Consider the following 18,471-nt stretch of genomic DNA (forward strand, 5'->3'; position numbering starts at 1 on the left):
GGGAGCCAGGTTTTCATCGCCGCGCCTCTTAGCTTTCGCCCGCGTTCCCAGGGCTCTGCAGTGGAGCCGGTCTCGGGCGGAGGCGCCTGGGCTTCCTTTAGCTGGCTCCCTCGCCGCGTGCTTGAGTAAGCTCCGGGGCCGTACCAGTATCGTCGACGTCGGCTGGGGCTGAGGCGGCTGCCTCCTCACGACCTTCCAGCCAGCGGCGCCAGCCTTCGGGGGAGCTTCCGAACGAGGTGGTGAGCTCGCTGCGTGCGCGGCCTTTCACATTTGAGACTAGTGCCTCTCTCCGATAACAATTCCTGTTCCCTGGTGCTTTCTGTGCATGGTTATTGTTCCCTGTTCCCTGTTCCTTGTTCCCTGGTGCTTTCTGTGCATGGTTATTGTCCCCTGATCCCTGTTCCGTGTTCTCAGTGGCCATCTTGGGAGTGGACACGTGGGCCAGCTGCGGCGGCCATTTTGGGAAGGTCCACATGTGCCGGCTGAGCCAGCCTTATTGAGTGCCCCTCCACAGTTGTGATTCTTTTACTGCCGCAATTGGGTTTGCCTGCACGCTGCTGCATTAACTTTGACCTAAAGTCTAGACTCTGGGGATCAGCGGCTGGGCTACATCGTTTTCATATTGGATCTTGGGGGGGGGATTGTTTAGCCCCTATTGAATCCTGTTTGGGTTTAGTTAGCAGTTTGTGTGCGTTTGGTGATTATTATTGTCGTTATTGCTTAGCATTATTGGTGTTAGGCTGACTTTATTCCCCTTGTAATTTGATTGGTTCCTCTTGCATCAATTTCTAGTATTGCTTAACATCTTGCTTTTTAAAGGACGCTGGTTCGATTTTTATTGGCTCAAGTTAATTTCATTTTAATTGCCGCTAACTCATTCTGCTGGTAATTGGATTTGTTTCCTATTGCAGCAATGTCTAGTATTTGAAGTGTTTCATCTTGCATCAGTTTCTAGTATTGCTTAACATCTTGCGTTTTAAGGGACGCTGGTTCAATTTTAATTGGTTCAAGTTAATTTCATTTTAATTGTTGCTAACTCACTCTGCTGGTAATTTGATTTGTTTCCTATTGCAGCAATTTCTAGGATTGCTTAGCATCCTGCGTTTTAAGGGACCCTGGCTCAACCAGCATAATTTGTTCATAGGGAGAATTAGTGTAGTTGATTTATTCGGATATTTAATTGTACTTTTGGAATAAACTCAATCAGGACTAGCTAGATTGGTTGCTTAGCAAGGGACCACTTAGCCTTAGTACGTCAGGCCTCGAGTAAGTTCGCTTTGTAAATAAATTCCTTAAAGCGTGCTGATAACTAGGCAAGAACATGTCTTCGGGTCGCAGTATGCGCAGCAAATCCTCTAAGGGTGCTGCCCCAGCAGCGAATGCTGGCACCGCCTCATCAGGCCCCCCCTCCTTTAGCCCAGAGGCTCTGGCCCAAGTGGCTTCCAACTTACAGAACATTTGTAATCAGTTAGGACCACTGTGCTCCACGCTTGCTCCTCTATGCGTTTCGCTTGCATCCGCGAACAGGGGGGTACAAAATGGAGTTGGCAATTCCCAATCCTGTGTTCCTGAATCCCCCCCCCCCGGCAATAGTCAGTTAGCTAGCTCTTCCTTCTCATTTCTCAGCTCCCAGTCTAGTGAGGGGGGAGTGTCAGGTGCATCGGCTGTCTCGCCCTCTGGCTCTCAGCGGGACATGAGTGCTCAGCCGGGCACATCAGCTGCTTCCCTCCAGATCCTTCAACAGAGTCAGGCCATGGCGCAAGCTTCCCAACCAGCTTCCCATAACCTCATTCAGCGGGACATGAGTGCTCAGCCGGGCACATCAGCTGCGTCCCTCCAGATCCTTCAACAGACTCAGCCCATGGAGCAAGCTTCCCAACTAGCTTCCCATAACCTTATTCAGGCCGCGCCGATTCAACAGAGTCAGGCCATGCCGTTAGCTTCCCAACCAGCTTCCCATAACCTTCTTCTGACCGCTCCGCTCGCCAGTAACCCCCCCCCCAGGTCGCCTCACTCCGTGGTTTACAACAGGATTTGGGGGCCCAGCAGGGCACATCGGCTTCTTTCTTGCAGGCCGCGCAGCAGGTCCAGACCTTGGCTCAGGCCCCTCTAACGGCCTCCTCAATCGCCCCCCAGGGCGCATTCGAGTCCACTCACAGTCAGGCTCGCGCACCAGTTTCGCCCCTCATGTCTGCTCAGTCTGTTTCAGATATCTTGAGATCCCATTCCTCTCAGGCCCAGGCCGGGCCTCCTCAGCTGCCCGCGGGTTCGGTACCGTCACGGGCGGATGATGGCATACGAACCGTGGCCGAACCCCCCAGCGAGACGGCGGGCGTTGAGACAGGCCAGACCGGAGGTAAAGCAAAGAAGAAGGCGGAGAAGAGGAAACGCAGCAGGAAGGATGACTCAGATGAGGATTCAGGTACGTCGTCCGATTCGGATGCGGACATTCCCATGGAGGATTATTGGGGGGTGGCTGAAGACCAGATGGGCCTTCCTTTTTGGGTACACAGGAGGCGCTCTAGTTCCCATCGCAAGGGTTTTAACGGCACCCTTGAATGCCGGGGTGGTGCGCTGGTGCCAGAGGCAAAATCCTCCACCAATTCCGATATTGACATAATTTTGGGGTCCCATCTGTCTAATCGGAAGCGCGAGAAGATTTTGAACGGTGATTACATTGATATTTTCACGCTGCTGCCCCTGTCCCAAATGCTAGGGAAGGGGGAGAAAAGGAAGCAATTCAGAAAGCGTAGGTATAGAGCCCCGCGTGCAGACCGCACTTTTGAGAATTGGCAGAACGGTATCCACATTTGGCTTGCAGTAATTGCAGCAGCATACCCCAAGAGGGCAATGCATTTGTTGGCCTACATAGCAGACGTTAGGCTGGCCTACTCGATGGCGGGGGAGGCGGCGGCTCTTAACTACGATGAGGATTTCCGTAGAAACGCCTCTCAGAACTCAAGGACGCGCTGGGACCAAAGGAATCGGCACTACTGGAGTAACCACGTGGTGCCCTTCGTCGAAAAGAAGCAGGCGGAGCCGCAAAAGTCAGCCAGGTTTGAGCCCAGGAAGGACCCGCGTCGCAGGGTTTGCTGGGAGTACAACAAGGGCCTCTGTCAGAGGCCCAATTGTAAGTACGCACATGAGTGCGACAAATGTCTCGGCAGCACCCTGGAGTCTCCTGCTACAAAGGGAAGCAGCCCTTTCGTGGAGGAAGAGGGGGGAGCTCAGGCCAGGGCCCCAGGAATTCCCAAGGTGCCGCTCAGGGACCAGCCCCTGGCCAGAGTAGATACTAACAAGTCCCTATCCCTGGCATTCACCCCCATAAAACTTCCCCCACTGCGCATCCTGTTAAACAGCTATCCGAATTCCACTGCCTCCTCTTTCATTTGGGACGGCTTCTCGCAGGGTTTCAGAATCCCAGTATTTACCCCACCGTTAACTGGTGATCCACCTAACCAAAAGTCCGTGCACGATAGGCCAGATATAGCAATTAAGAAAATTAACAAAGAAATCGCTGCAGGCCGGGTGGCGGGCCCATTTGTGACACCTCCCATACCAGACCTCCACATTTCCCCCCTAGGCATGGTACCAAAAAAGACCCCAGGCGAATTCAGGCTTATACACAATCTATCTTTCCCAGTCGGCAAATCAGTCAATGACGGCATCCCACAGGACCTTTGCACAGTGAAATACGCATCCTTCGACCAGGCTGTTAAGCTGGTTAGACAATTCGGTAAAGGAGCACTGCTAGCCAAATGCGATATCGAATCGGCATTTCGGCTCCTCCCGGTTCACCCTCATGACTTCAAGTGGTTAGGTTTCAAGTTCGAGGGTGCGTTTTTCATTGACAAAGCCATGCCGATGGGTTGCTCTGTCGCATGTTCAGCTTTCGAGGCCTTCAGCGCATTCTTGGACTGGGCCCTCCGCTTTAAAACAGGCCTAGCAGGTGTTACGCATTATCTCGATGATTTTCTTTTCGTGGGAGGGGCTAATAATGGGGAGTGTGCGAGGCTTATGAAAGACTTTGCCTCCCTTACTCGAGAGCTCGGGGTGCCACTCGCAGCTGGAAAAACTGAAGGGCCAGTAGTTTGCCTAACTTACCTGGGTATAGAATTGGACACCGTGGCCCAAGCATCACGCTTACCTTTGGATAAACTGACCGCTCTTAAGGAATTAATTTTACAACTGATTCCCCTTAAAAAAGTAACGCTTAAACAGATTCAATCCTTGCTCGGGCATCTCAATTTTGCATGCAGGGTAGTTTCGCCAGGACGCCCCTTCTGCCGCCGCCTGGCTAGACTTACCGTAGGTCTGAAGCGCCCATACCACAGGGCCCGATTACCCAAGGGAGTAAAGGCCGACCTAGAGAATTGGCTAACCTTTTTGGATCACTTCAACGGAGTGTCACTTTGGCAGGACAATCTGAGCTTACGTTCAGATTTCCAAGTACAATCAGACGCAGCCGGGTCCTTGGGTTTCGGAGTCTACTTCAAGGGCAGGTGGTGCGCTCAGCCTTGGCCCGCCAGCTGGCATGCCTCAGAGGTCACACGGGATTTAACCTTCTTGGAGTTTTTCCCAATTGTGGTGGCGGTGCACTTGTGGGCCGAGGAATTCAGGAACCGCAGAGTCTGCTTCCGGACTGATAATCAAGCGGTGGTCAGCGTGATGTCCAGACAATCATCACGTTCCACGAGAGTTTCTGCCCTTCTGCGGGCATTCGTGCTGCGCAGTCTGGAACTGAACTTGCATTTCACGGCCAAATTCGTCCCAGGGGTCAATAACGATATCGCCGATGCATTGTCTCGTTTCCAGATGGACCGCTTCCGCTTGCTGGCACCGGAGGCGCAGCAGTGTCCAGAGCCGTTCCCGGAATCCCTATGGAACCTTGGGAGCGAGAAATCTTGAAGGGAGTATTCGCATCGGTTGCCCCCTCGACTCTGAGCTCGTACAAACGCGTTTGGGCAGAATTTTCTAAATTCAGAAATAAGGGTCCCTCCCCTTCACCTTTGGGCCCCCCCACAGAGAGGGAGGTCATGCGTTATGTGGTTCACCTTAGGGAATTGGGCCGTGCGACCAAGACTCTTAATTTACATACGGCAGCGATATCCTTTTTCTGCAAATCACTGTACTCCACGGACCCTTGCGATAACTTCCACCTGTGCAGGGCCATGGAAGGTTGGCGTAGGCTACAGCCACCAGCCAGTGACCCCAGGAGGCCCATTACATTTGACCTGCTGTGCAAGATTCACAGTCAATTGACGTCCCTTTGCTGGTCCCCTTATGAGGCGAGCTTGTTCTCCGCCGCCTTCTCGCTAGCATACTTCGGGGCCCTCAGAGTCGGAGAAGTAGTATGTGAGGACCATCCAGATGGGTCCTCCCGTGGGATCAGAATGCAGGATGTAGCTTTATCGAGCTCGGTGGCAGTAGTGCACATCCGCCGCTCAAAAACTGATCAGCGGGGATTAGGGGCCACCATTCGCCTCCCTGCAGTAGGTGACCATGGCCCTTGTCCAGTAAGGGACCTCAGGCACTTCCTATATCAGAGACCGACCGGCACAGATCCTCTCTTGGTCCACCAGGACAGCTCTAAGCTCACACGCTCCCAGTTCACACGGGTTTTACGCAAGGCCCTTGCGCGGTGTGGCGTTGACCCGAGCCAGTTCTCCGCCCACTCCTTCCGTATCGGTGCAGCAACCTCAGCAATGCACTTGGGCCTTTCAGCTGAAAGGATTCAAGAAATAGGCAGGTGGAAGTCTAACGCTTATAGAAGTTATCTGCGCCCTACCTCGTAGTTGCAAACCGTACTGATCCCCAGTCAGCCATCAACTGATTCCCTGTCTGTCACTGTTTCCTTTTTAGGTGGGTGCCGCATCAATGTGTGGATTGTGGGTCACAGCATTGTGCACTGGGCTAAAGAAAGGGCAATGGAAACCGGCCTTGGGAGTGATCTCGGCCTCCCAAATAATGTTACAGTATCGTGGATTGCCAGGCGCGGTATGCGCTGGAAAGAACTTCTGCCTGCTGTCTTGGAAAGGGCTGCTTCAGTTGGGCCCCCCCATGCGCTGGTCATACAGCTGGGGGAGAATGATCTGGCGTATCAAAACGCAGTGAAATTGAAATGGAATATCTTTGAGGACTTTGACAAGCTGCTGGCTTCTTTCCCGGGGATGACATTGCTATGGTCCGCCTTGTTGCAGAGGCGCGTTTGGCGTGAGGGGCTCTGCCCGAAGGCATTGAACAGAACCAGGAGGCTATTGAATTCATTTGTATTGTGCAGGGTCCTAAGTTTGAATGGGCAGATAATTTCCCACCCAGAACTAGTACGCACTGAAGCAGCCCTGTATCGTAACGACGGAGTACACCTTTCACCCCAAGGGAACGACATCTGGTTAGCTGACATAATTAGGGGGTTAGAGCATTGGTTGCGGGTGTGAGGGTATTGGCGGCGAGCCTTTGGGGCTCGAGTGGCGGTTAGGCATTGGAAAGCTGCATAGATAAAGAATGGGGGGCAGATTACGTCATCCTCTGCCCAAATTTGGAGATTTAATCCCGTTAAAGGGGTTCCGGGGGCGGTAGCTTTGTCCTGGGCCTACGGAGGTCAGGGCCTTAGAGCACCCCCCAACGGTGGCCACAGAAGGTGTCCCAGTAGATACATATCACTGGGGGCTCCTTTCTGGTGGTTAATTTCTCCCAGACTGTAACACACGGGTTACAGTCGGATATAGTCGGTTAGGGTCCAATGCCTAAACCAATACCGCTCAACATCCTTAACCAATAAAGTTGTGGCCTTTTCACCCACTTAAACTTATTTCACTGTGTCGTGTGCATTATTTCCGGGGAGGGAGGGACATTGCCACACAACAGCCTTTACCAAAGGTGTCATGGGCTTTGAAGACACTCGATCTCAGGACGCAAGGGAGAAACGTGCTAAGAGGAAGGCACGCTTGGCAAATCCACACCGTGATCAACTTCCGCCTGGAAACCAATGTCCCCACTGTGGAAGGACATGTGGATCCAGAATTGGTCTCCACAGTCACTTACAGACCCATTGTTAAAACCGTGTTTATGGAAGACAATCTCACTTGGCTATGAGTGATCGAAGAAGAAGAAGAAGAAGAAGAAGAAGAAGAAGAAGAAGAAGAAGAAGAAGATCCATTGGGCCTGCACTCCTAACTACCTTATGCTAACCTAAGAAATAAATTCTAATTCATTCAGTGAGGCCTACACCCAGGTAAGTGGGGTTAAGATTTCAGTCTTAATCTGCTTCCTGTTGTGAATTTTAAACAGCAACTAAATGCAACATTCACTATGGTTCTTTTTTGCATGGAAAAAAATGTTATGAAACCACTGTGAGAGAGAGGTCACCTGGACTTTTGGGGGTTGTTGTCACCAGCAGCCTGATGACACCCAGCTCTATTTCTCCTTTCTGCCTAATTCCAAAGGAGCTTTCTTGGTTCTCAACTCAGTCTCATAGGCTACATTCCAGCCATGGAAAAGCCAAAGGTTCTCCACCTCCATCCACCTTCCTGTCCCACATCAAGAGGCATACCGCTAGTCACAATTCAAAGGCACATTGGAGGGAGTCCAAAGGACTTGAAGACACAATGACTTGTAAAGGGCAGGGCCTGTGGAGCCTCCCAGGGGCCAGGCAAAAGAGGCCTGGGGGCCACATTTAATCCACAGAGTTGAAGTTTCTCTTTTTTTGAAATATTTTTTTATTGATTTTACAAATATAGAATTATAACAAATCCAAATACATATTCATATATAGAGATTACTCTGAATCTCCAGACTTCCCCCCCACCCCCTCCATGGGTCTTAATGTCAACATTAAAACCTGCATATTATTGCATAATCTATAATTTTTATCAATCCATGTTATCCAAGATATCTGTTACATTACAAGTGAGATTTAAATCCTGCTAACGTTTCCATCAACTTACAGTGGTCTCCTAAATAAACTATAATTTTTTCCCATTTTTTAAAAAAGTTTTTGTCCTCTTGGTTCCCGAGCTTTCCAGTCCGCTTTGCCATTTCGGCATAGTCCATTCCTCTCTGGTAGGGACTTTGTCCTCTTTCCATCTCTGGGCTAATAGCATCCGAGCGACTGTTGTCCCGTACATAAAAAGTCTTTCCTGATCTTTTGGTCCCTATAATTCCTAATAGAAAAGCTTCTGGGTTTTTTTTTTTCAAGCAAGAGTTATTTCAAACATTTTTTTCCTCATTTCATTATATATAATCTCCCAGAAAACTTTTATTACCTTAGACGTCCACCACAAATGATAAAGTATAGTGCTGAAGATTCTCAACCCTGGATTAGGCGATGTTCTCAACCGCAGGGGCAAACCGCTTTAGTGAGCTCCAGCCAGGAGCCTAAGGAAGAACTCCACAGAAAGGAGGTAGTCGGTGGTCAAAGAAGAAGAGTCAACACGTATTTTGAGTGCCCAGCTCTCTGGTGGGAGCAGCAGGTTCTCTTGGTGAAGAAGGCTCTACTAGGAAGCATTGTCATGCTAGAAATGTCCATGCAGACCAAGGATCAGCCGAGGTCCCAGAAGTCTCTACATCAGAAGAGGTCCTGCTTGTCAGTCCTAATTTGGTCTGCCTTGGGCCAATGTTGCGTAAGTACAGCTTTCGGGGATCTTGTCAGCATCGGGTATCTGTTTGGATTTCAGGGCCCTGTGGTTCAGGGCAGCGTAAGAAACTCCATCAGGGTCTTCTCTGCTGTGCGATTCCAGGGGCTATGGAGAGCGGGGAAAGAGGGAGATATTTAGCATGCAGTCCCTGCCACTACATCTTCGAGAGTGACAATGGGAATGATGAATGAGAACGTGTAAATGACAGGAATTTGAACAGCGACTTCCAGATAGAAGCAAATAGCACCTGGGACTGCCACTCAGCTCTCAGGAGGATGGATAGTACTTGGCACTCTGCACATGCCTGCATGCCCACAGTCAAATGAGCCTACTGCTAATAAATAAATAAAATGTTGCCAGGCAGGATCACACTTACTTTCTTTTTCTTTTTACATAACTCTGCCACCCCTAAGGCAGCTTCCCTCTCCACAAACCTCTGGTATAAATGTCCATGAACTTCACATAGGACTTTCACATAGAGATGTGTTATGTACTAGAACAATAGGATTCAGAATCAGCAGTCTGATTGGTCCGCAGGAGCTACCCAATCCAACTCCAGGTGGAAGTGAATTTGCAACCTGATTGGCCTGCAGGAGCAGCCAATCAGGCGGCTGGCAGAAGTGAATCTGCAACCTGATTGGCCTGTAGGAGCAGCCAATCAGGCTGCAGGCAGAAGTCAATCCACAACCTGATTGGCCCACAGGTGTAGCCCTGAAGTAGCCAATCACGCAAGGCCCATTGTGTAAATAATGTATATAAGCAGCTGGTTTTGGGAAAAGAGCCATTCTTCTCTTCTTCTCCTTGATGACTATGAGCTGAACAAAGAGCATGAAATTCACTCTCGACTCCGAGTATATTTCAAGATGTATGAATCAAACCAAACCCCTATTGGGATCCAGAGGATATAATTGCCAATGGCGGCTTTCGGTCTGACAACTGAAGTGATCACAGGCCGTATCTTTTTCTGTCTCTCTGGCCTGTTTTCTCCACCAAATTGGTTAGGCAGAGGCTGCTACACGGAGATGTGCTTTTTTCCTCCTTAGATTGAAAGGTCTGGAGTGTAGGAGGTTGGCAGGATGTCCATAGTCTTAAAGGTTTCTGTTTACAGGGAAGTTTTTGTTGCTAGGAAAGCTTACCATGTTCGGTGGTTGGCTTCTTTCATGGGCCCTGGGACCTGCAGATCAGAAACTGAGCATGAGATTCTTCGCCCAATCTGTTTCAGAGCAGCATTGTGGGTTCTGCTCCCTCCCCATGTACCCTAACTCTTAAGACCAGCCTTCCCTAACCTGGTGCCCTAATCAGACCTGACTATTGGCCATGCTGGAGTTGGCCATGCTGACTATTGGCCATGCTGGAGGCTGACTAAGACCTTTCTCTTCATGGATGGATGAAACTTCTTGCTTTGTTTCTGCGAAGCTGTGTGTCACTCTGCATCGAAAAAATTTCTACCAAGGTAACCCATATACTAAATTGCTTTTAAAAATAAATTTAAATAACACACACAGAAAATGTTTCTTCTGCTATAGATGTGAAAAGATAACTTGCTGTTCAGGTCACTGCAAACCTACGTATACCGCTAGAAAAACAGAAAAAAAATATCCTGGGTGGTATTCAACTAAATTTTACTCAGAGTAGACCCAGTTAAATTAATGAATAGGACTAAGTTATGTATTGATTTCAATGGGTCTTATCCGAGTAAAATCACCCCATCTCTAAATTATATTAAGATGCATTTGAATCCACACAGACCAGATTTGCACATTGGAAATGGATGCCTGAAGGACATATGACATGCTATATGCTGATGTAATCTCAGGGTCATGGGTTCAAGCCCCACATTAGGCAAAAGGTTCCTGCATTGCAGGGGGTTGGACTAGATGACCCTTGTAGTCTCTATCAGCTCCACAATTTTAGGATTCTATGAGTCTATAATGATAATTCTTAATCACTATAAGGTAAAAGGTAAAGGACCCCTGGACAGTTAAGTCCAGGCAAAGGCACCTATGGTGTGTAGTACTCATGTCGCTTTTCAGGCCGAGGGAGCTGGCATTTGTCCACCGACAGCTTTCCGGGTCATATGACCAGCATGACTAAACTACTTCTGGCACAACAGCACACCGTGACAGAAACCAGAGCGCATGGAAACACTGTTGACCTTCCTGCCACAGCGGTACCTATTTATCTACTTGCACTGGTGTGCTTTCGAACTGCTAGGTTGACAGGAGCTGGGACAGAGCAACGGGAGCTCACCCCACCATGGGAATTTGAACCTCCAACCTTCTAATCGGCAAGCCCAAGAGGCTCAGTGGTTTAGACCACAGCGCCACCAGCGTCCCTACTTAATCACTATATTGGCTTGTGAATACATACCTTGTGTAAATATTGACCACTTGATTGACTACTTGATTTGTCAGTTCTTGTTGTATTTTACATCAATTTGCACCAGCAATTCATGTCATATATATGTGTGTGTATTCATGAAAACAAAATACATATATGCACACATTTATAAAGAAACCCCACTTAGCCCTCGCCCCTCACCATCTTTCGAGATTTCACTGTGGGTTACCCACAAACCTGTCAATCATAAAGTCTAGACACCAATTTTGTTTTTAAAAAGAAAAGTGTTTTCTCTAACATCAGCAACTTTTTTAATATTGAGAGCTTTAAATGCATCTTATGAGAACCTTGCCGTGGCGCAGCCTTCATAACCGCTTCAGTTAATGCACATGCTTTAATCTCAATCATTGTAAAGCTGTCCAACCAGAGGCCCACTTACTCTTTTTGCCTTTTCTGTACAATATGAAGGCAAGTACCAGCAGGAAGAGAATCAGAAGGAAAAGTCCAACCGCAATGCTTGCCCACATGATGACTGCAAATCTGTCTGTAAAACCAGGTTACAGTTAGAATGCTACTAATGCTTATTGCAGAGTGTCCAGTGGCTACCAGGAACAATCCTCTTATTGGCCTTCGGATCTATCAATTAACCTCCACAAGACCGCCTCCCAGTTCCCTTACATGCATCCATCAACCCCTGCATGACCATGTCACTCAGGATGGCATTTGGACTAGTCATGATGGCCGTGCATGTGCTATACCTCCACCACCACAGGCAGTATACCTCTGAACATCTGTTCATGCGCACGAGAGGGCTATTGCATGCATCAATCTGCTTGTGGGCTTCCCATAAGCTTCTGGGTGGCCGCTCTGAGACGAGAATGCTGGACCAGATGGGCCTTTGGTCGGATTCTGCATTCTTACGACAAAAGCTTTCTATCTACTGCACAGTATGGACACCCATCGTCTTTGGCTGTGCACACACCACAAAGCTAAATAACTTTTAAAGCACCATGATTTCCCATAAATAATCCTAGGAAAGCCTTGGTTTTCACAGAAGCTACTCCTTACAGACTTACGATTCCCAGCATCTTTATCAAACCACAGTTCTCTGGATTCTTTTGAATAAGTCATGTGCTTTAAATCAGGCACCCCCAAACTTCAGCCCTCCAGATGTTTTGGACTACAATTCCCATCTTCCCTGACCACTGGTCCGGTTAGCTAGGGATCATGGGAGCTGTAGGCCAAAACATCTGGAGGGCCGCAGTTTGGGGATGCCTGCTTTAAATGGTGTGTATGCCATCTCTCTCTCTCTCTCTCTCTCTCTCTCTCTCTCTCTCTCTCTCTCTCTCTCTCTCTCTCTCTCTCTCTCTCACACACACACACACACACACACACACACACAGAGAGAGAGAGAGAGAGAGAGAAAGAGAGAGAATTTCCTTTACACTGGGAATATGTGCAGATGAAGCAATCCCATGAGCACGGCAAATTGGTTGGGGTAACTGCTGCCATGCCAGAAAGGAGAGCACCAGTTTTGAAGTTGGAATGATCCGTGTGACTGGTCCCAGCATCATGGCTGATTAAATCACATGTATTCTCCAACAGAATGCAGGGCCAGCCCAATATATATTTCTGCCTGAGGTGAGTCACAAGGGGCTGCCATTCCTCCCTCCCACTCCATGTACTACAACTCACCAGCTTCTATAGGTTATGCAGAGCTTGCACTGTGGGAGGTGGCATGGCACCCAACTCTGCCCTATGACACTTCTCTTCCACTGCATCTGCTGTCTCAGGCAGGGCAGCTGATTTACTCTGCCTAACAGTAGGGTTGGGACGCGGGTGGCGCTGTGGGTTAAACCACTGAGCCTGGGACTTGCCGATCGGAAGGTCGGCAGTTCGGATCCCCGCAACGGGGTGAGCTCCCGTTGTTTGGTCCCTGCTCCTGCCAACCTAGCAGTTCAAAAGCATGTCAAAGTGCAAGTAGATAAATAGGTACTGCTCTAGCAGGAAGGTAAAAGGCGTTTCCGTGTGCTGCTCTGGTTTGCCAGAAGCGGCTTTGTCATGGTGGCCACATGACCTGGAAGCTGTACGCCGGCTCCCTCGGCCAGTAAAGTGAGATGAGCGCTGCAACCCCAGAGTCGTCCATGACTGGACCTAATGGTCAGGGGTCCCTTTACCTTTAACTTTAACAGTAGGGTTGGCCCTGGATTCTGTGGGGAAGCAGTTCTTTCATACTGCCATATGTCTATGAAAAGGTCATCCGCCTGACCTTTCATCTTCCTCCTTAAGTTCTACAAGTTACCACTCCAGCACCCTGCCTCCCATCTGTCTTATTCAAGAATGTACTTTTACACACATTATAGGTCAAACATTTTCCAGTCAAATGGTATCGGTCCCTTCATTCCCTAGGCATACCGAAATATGGATCTCATTGCTGGATCTCATTTATTTCCAGGGCCATGCCAATCCTTCCAGCCAATGATTACATGACACAAGTGCAGAAAGCCATATCACATCCCCATATATGCCCCAAGTAAGTGAATATTGAGATGGGCTTCCTGCTATCTCCATGTACCTCCATCTCCAATGGACCTCAGATGCAATCATCTTCATTTCTGATCTTGCCTCTAGTAACCCGTTGCTGATGTAAACCCAAACACCCAGTTCCTCCATTCCTTGCAATGTGGCTCAAGGTCGCCTAGGGTGGTATTTGGCTTTGACAGCCATCATCCCTAGAGCTCATGCACAGAGAGTGAGAGTTAGAAGAAAGGTGGAAGAAAGAACTATGGAAGCTCCTCACCTGTCACAACCAATTCCATGGGGTCACTTGACTCTGACCAAAGAAAGGAGGAACCTATGCGGTGAAATCGGCAGGTGTAGCTCCCTCCAGCCTCCAACCTCACTTCAGAGAAAAAGAACTTGGTTGCATTTTTGTCATTTTCGGTCTTCTGTGATGCTATCAGGTTGTTTGATTTGAACAAGGAGAAGGTCACATAACGTTCTGCCCCCTGGCACTCAATGCTGACATTCATCCCAGTAGAAATATGCTGTGTTGGCTTCAGAGTGATGGAAGGTTTAGAAAGCCAGGGATCTAGTGTTAGGAAAAAGAAAACAGGGGGGGGGGAACCATCCAGGAAAGGATTCAGACATGTTGCTTGTGATGCATTTAATGCATCCTGCTAATTTGTATCAGATCAAAAGACCTGTTTGCTATGCACAAAATCACCTTCAATAGACATGTGTTGTGCAGGTATAGCATCCAAATACTTTATCATCCAAATGATTTCAGCTTCATCTCCCTCCCCCCCCCCCATTCTTCTACCCCTTAATGGTGCAAAGACATGTTTGAAAGTATGGGCAACGTCAACCACAATCTCTGAAGCTAGAGGGCAGGAAGGGAGGCTGAACCATAGGCTAGTTCCCCAAATATTACCCGTCTCCAACAAAACCAGGAGCTGGGGAATGATTAATACAGAGTGCATAAGGAAATATGCCTTATACTGAGTCAGACCATTGGTTCATCTATCTTGGTGTTGTCTGCTGCACTGATTGGCAGTGTTGCAAGCAGGGATCTCTCCCTGCCCTACCTAGAGATGCTGAGGATTGAAGCTGGAATCTTCTGCGTGCAAAGCAGATGGTCCACCACTGAGATAGGGGACATGTAGCCACCCAGATGTTCCTGTGTGTCTTAGCCAGCATGCCCAATGGTCAGGCATGGTGGGAGTTGCAGCAGAATTACATTTGGAGGGCCAAAAGTTCCCTTTCCCTGCTCTACCACATCATTGTGCAAACTATGTACCACAAGTACCACAGAATAACACAACAGCAGTCCCACCGCCAACTTCTGGATGCAGACTATTTGGATTATGACCAGTAAGCAGGACATGATAATTTGATATGATCTGCATCTCATCTGTATATCTCCACACCCCCATTTCCAAAGGTCTTCACCAGAGGCCTGAGCCAATATGTGCCAATGCCATATAATTGGCCAAAAAGTTGAACAATTTATCCTTCATATTCAGGTGATGGAATGAAGCAAAGGCGGATGAGAAATTTGATTTAACAGAGACTTAAATGCAGATCTACCTAATCTGCAGCTTCCAAAATAATGCATTGCAACCCTAACAAAAATACGTTAACTTGGATTATTGAACCTGAGTGCCTCTGCTTTTCAAAATATAAAATGGTATATAAACATACATTTCCCCAACACTATATTAAGATATATTAAGACATGTAATTAGCTAATTAATTTTTCCCAACTATATCCCAAGACACTCAAGCCAGCATAATGGTTCTTTACCTCATTTTGTCCTCACAACAAAAGTGTGCTTGAATCTCATCCAATGAGTTTCACACCTGAATAGGGATTTGAGCCAAGTCCCAGCCAGAACCATCAACTGCGTCATCACGCTGGCAATGGACTCTCTGACAGAGACTTTAAACCTTTTGGTTAAAGTCAAACTACGGCTCCCCAAACTACATGGAGGAAGCCATGACTGCCAAAGTGGTATAAGAGTCTTAGGTGTGGATGCGACCCAAGACAGAATTTCACCTGTTATGTTGATGTATACTCTGTCACTGTAGTTTGAGCAACGCTGAATGAAGTCCAAGTCTGATTTGAAGCAATAGGTACAAAAGTAGACCCCCCCATCAGTTCCTTTAGCATTGAGAATGGGAAATAAAATACTTCCTGGTTCCCTCTTCTTGATGTCATGGGTACCCCAAGAATCTTCTCGCAGCAGAATGAATTCTGCCATTGGACTCTCTTCACCCTTACAGTGGATGGTTGCATTTCCCCCCAGGGAAATGATTTCATGCGAACTCACTGAAATGGAAGGTTTGGGATAGAATTGCTCTGAATGGGAAAGAGAAGAAGAGGGATGTTTAAAGGCTGGTGCAACTCCAACATTCAGCAGAAGGCAATCTTACAGGAAAGTAATACAGAACGAGAATGAGAGAGAGAGAGAGAGCCTTTATGTTAGGCAATGCATCTTTTCCTTCTGGTTGAAGATGCAATAAATTTGACCTCCCCTTTAGCATCATTTGTGAAACTGGCATACCAAGGCCGAGCTGAGCCCTCACCTGTTATGTTGACGTAAACTCTGTCGCTGGAACCTGAGCATTTTTGAACTTGGTCTTGACTGAAGCAATATGAACACCAATAGATTCCTCCATCTGTTTGCTTGGCATTAGGAATGTGAAATACAGTTCTAAATGAACCAGTCCCAGAAAACAAATGCCCCAAAGTCCCTTCCTTGAAGAAATAGAAAGTTGCTTCTTCAGGATATTCCTTTCTACAGTGGATGAAGAATCGTGTCCCTGGGATGACGAGAGGACTGGGCCTCACAAAGATGAAAGGCTTTGGAGGAAAGTCTCCTGGAAAAGAAAGAGAGCTGATATTCGTAAGGTGGGACATCTGCAACTGTATCACTCTGTAAAATAGGAAACTTTTCTCCTGCTCTTGGAATATCTGCTCATGTGGGGCAGAGAAGACGAGTGGCAACCCCATGTGCAACAGCCTGACTCTTGTCGCATTCGGCAGGAACGGAAGTGGTGGGGGGCTCTGCCCTCTGCAACACTCATGTGCTCCGTGGGGTTGTCTGCAGAGACATTCCACCTGCAGGCACCTAGGCATATGCAACCAGGGTTCACAATCACCCTTACATGTGTGTCCATGCAGTGGATTCTCTGCAGACAACCACATGTAGCATTTGATTGTTGCTTGAAAGAGTTGTGACATTAGGGTTAGGGCTTAAAGCAGGGGTCAGCAAACTTTTTCAGCAGGGGGCCGGTCCACTGTCCCTCAGACCTTGTGGGGGGCCAGACTATATTTTGAAGGGGGGGGAATGAACAAATTCCTATGCCCCACAAATAACCCAGAGATGCATTTTAAATAAAAGGACACATTCTACACATGCTGGTTCCTGGACCGTCCGTGGGCCGGATTTAGAAGGCGATTGGGCCGCATCCGGCCCCCAGGCCTTAGTTTGGGGTTCCCTGGCTTAAAGTGAGAACCTGCTTTGCTGTCAACATAACTATGCCCTGCACATGAGGAACACGTGAATAGGTCTATGGACAGAGCAAAACTCTCACCTGTTATGTTGACATAAACATTATCGCTGTATTCTGAGCATTTCTTTTCATTGCCTGAATTAAAGCAATATTTGCACTTGTAGACACCGCCATTAGGTTCTACATGTTTGGCATTAGAAAGGGGGAAATCTGCATACTGTGAGGCAACCTTAGAATCTACAGCTGCTGAACTCCCTTCCTTGACCAGGTAGAAGGTTGCTTCTGAGATATAAGAAGTCTCACAGTGGATATAGAATTCTTCACCAAGGATGACCTGAGGACTTGGTCTCACGGAGAGGGAAGGCTTTTGATAAAGCCATCCTGGGAAAGAAGGATAACAGGAGTGAGATTTGGAAGGTAGAGCAGTAGCGATGGGAGACTTGTAGTAGTAGACTTGGATCAGGGTACAAAAATCCACAAAATTATGATACGTATATTAATCTGTGGCATTTTCCAATTGACATAAATCCATATTTTCACATAATCCTTATCACCAAGCTGTTTTCAAAAGAAGTAGGAACCATATTTCGAACTGAGCAACAGCTGTAGGGCCAACGATATAGACTTCAACCAATGACTCACTTCTGAGATGGCGGGGGGGGGGGCTCTTTAACGTCCCCCTCCCTGTTGACATTGGAGGAGGACAGGGTGGAGAGGAAGTAGAAGAGACCAGAACCTGCTGTGCTCACTCGCCTGCAGAAGCCGAGACACAGGAGACAGGCAGGACAGTGTCAGTTCCGATTCATGCACCCGGGAGGCAATGAAAGAGAAGATTCTCCCTTAGCATCTGTTGATGTTTACAGTAGGAGGGGAAGGACTAAGGATCCCTGTGTCTAAGGATCACCATGAAAGCCTCTGATAATGGCAACTGCCACAGAGGTGCCGGAGCTGAGTCCCGAATGGAAAAGATGCCTTGCCTACATTTTGAAAAAAGCCCTGAATATGAGATAGAGAAAGTTTGGCAGGTGCCACTTATTGTCTATCATGAGAAAAGTAGTTCTGGCTGGAGGTGTCCACGGAATTTAGTTCCCATTCTTCTCACCCCCTATTTTTTTATCACCATCACCATTATCACAGCTGACTGACACTCACCTCTAGAGATCTGCCACTGCCTGGTCAGCCAACACCCTGGAAAGGAGAGGGTCCATTTAGAGTCAAGATATCTGAGTGACACAAAATAGAAGCCGGGCCTCCAATCTCCCAGGCCTGTTCTTGCAAACACTTTGAGACCACCCCCCTCCGAGGAGTGATACCAACCTAGAAAGAGGATGCTGGAAGGAAATTTCATGGCTTGGCTTCTATAGCCAGCAGTTTATTCCGTTTGCTCCTAATTCTGCTGTCTCCTGAATGAAGATCTCAGCTGGAGGCTTTTGCCACTGAAACCCAGCAATGTTCTGTGATGCAGCTCTTCCCCAGA

General features: G+C 48.1%; 1 protein-coding gene across 4 annotated transcripts in view; it reads right to left on the minus strand.

Annotated features, from left to right (window-relative positions):
- LOC118094431 (immunoglobulin superfamily member 1-like) overlaps positions 1-18,471 on the minus strand; it is a 31,481-nt gene extending 13,010 nt beyond the window's left edge. Inside the window, exons 1-9 of one of the 4 annotated variants that reach the window (XM_035134833.3) lie at positions 18,312-18,471; positions 18,147-18,182; positions 17,076-17,375; positions 16,065-16,358; positions 15,535-15,837; positions 13,777-14,067; positions 11,416-11,520; positions 9,773-9,810; positions 8,460-8,741 (exon numbers count right to left, since the gene is read on the minus strand). In XM_035134833.3, the coding sequence (XP_034990724.1) occupies positions 8,592-8,741; positions 9,773-9,810; positions 11,416-11,520; positions 13,777-14,067; positions 15,535-15,837; positions 16,065-16,358; positions 17,076-17,375; positions 18,147-18,182; positions 18,312-18,342 (1,548 nt within the window). In that variant the 5' untranslated portion in view covers positions 18,343-18,471 and the 3' untranslated portion in view covers positions 8,460-8,591. Of the gene's footprint in view, positions 1-7,707; positions 8,742-9,772; positions 9,811-11,415; positions 11,521-13,776; positions 14,068-15,534; positions 15,838-16,064; positions 16,359-17,075; positions 17,376-18,146; positions 18,183-18,311 lie in introns of those variants that run through there. The other 3 variants (XM_035134836.3, XM_088656281.1, XM_088656282.1) reach the window with 3 other exon arrangements.

Source organism: Zootoca vivipara, chromosome 12, assembly GCF_965207765.1.
Source record: "Zootoca vivipara chromosome 12, rZooViv2.hap1.1, whole genome shotgun sequence".
NCBI classification, from domain to species: Eukaryota; Metazoa; Chordata; class Lepidosauria; order Squamata; family Lacertidae; genus Zootoca; species Zootoca vivipara.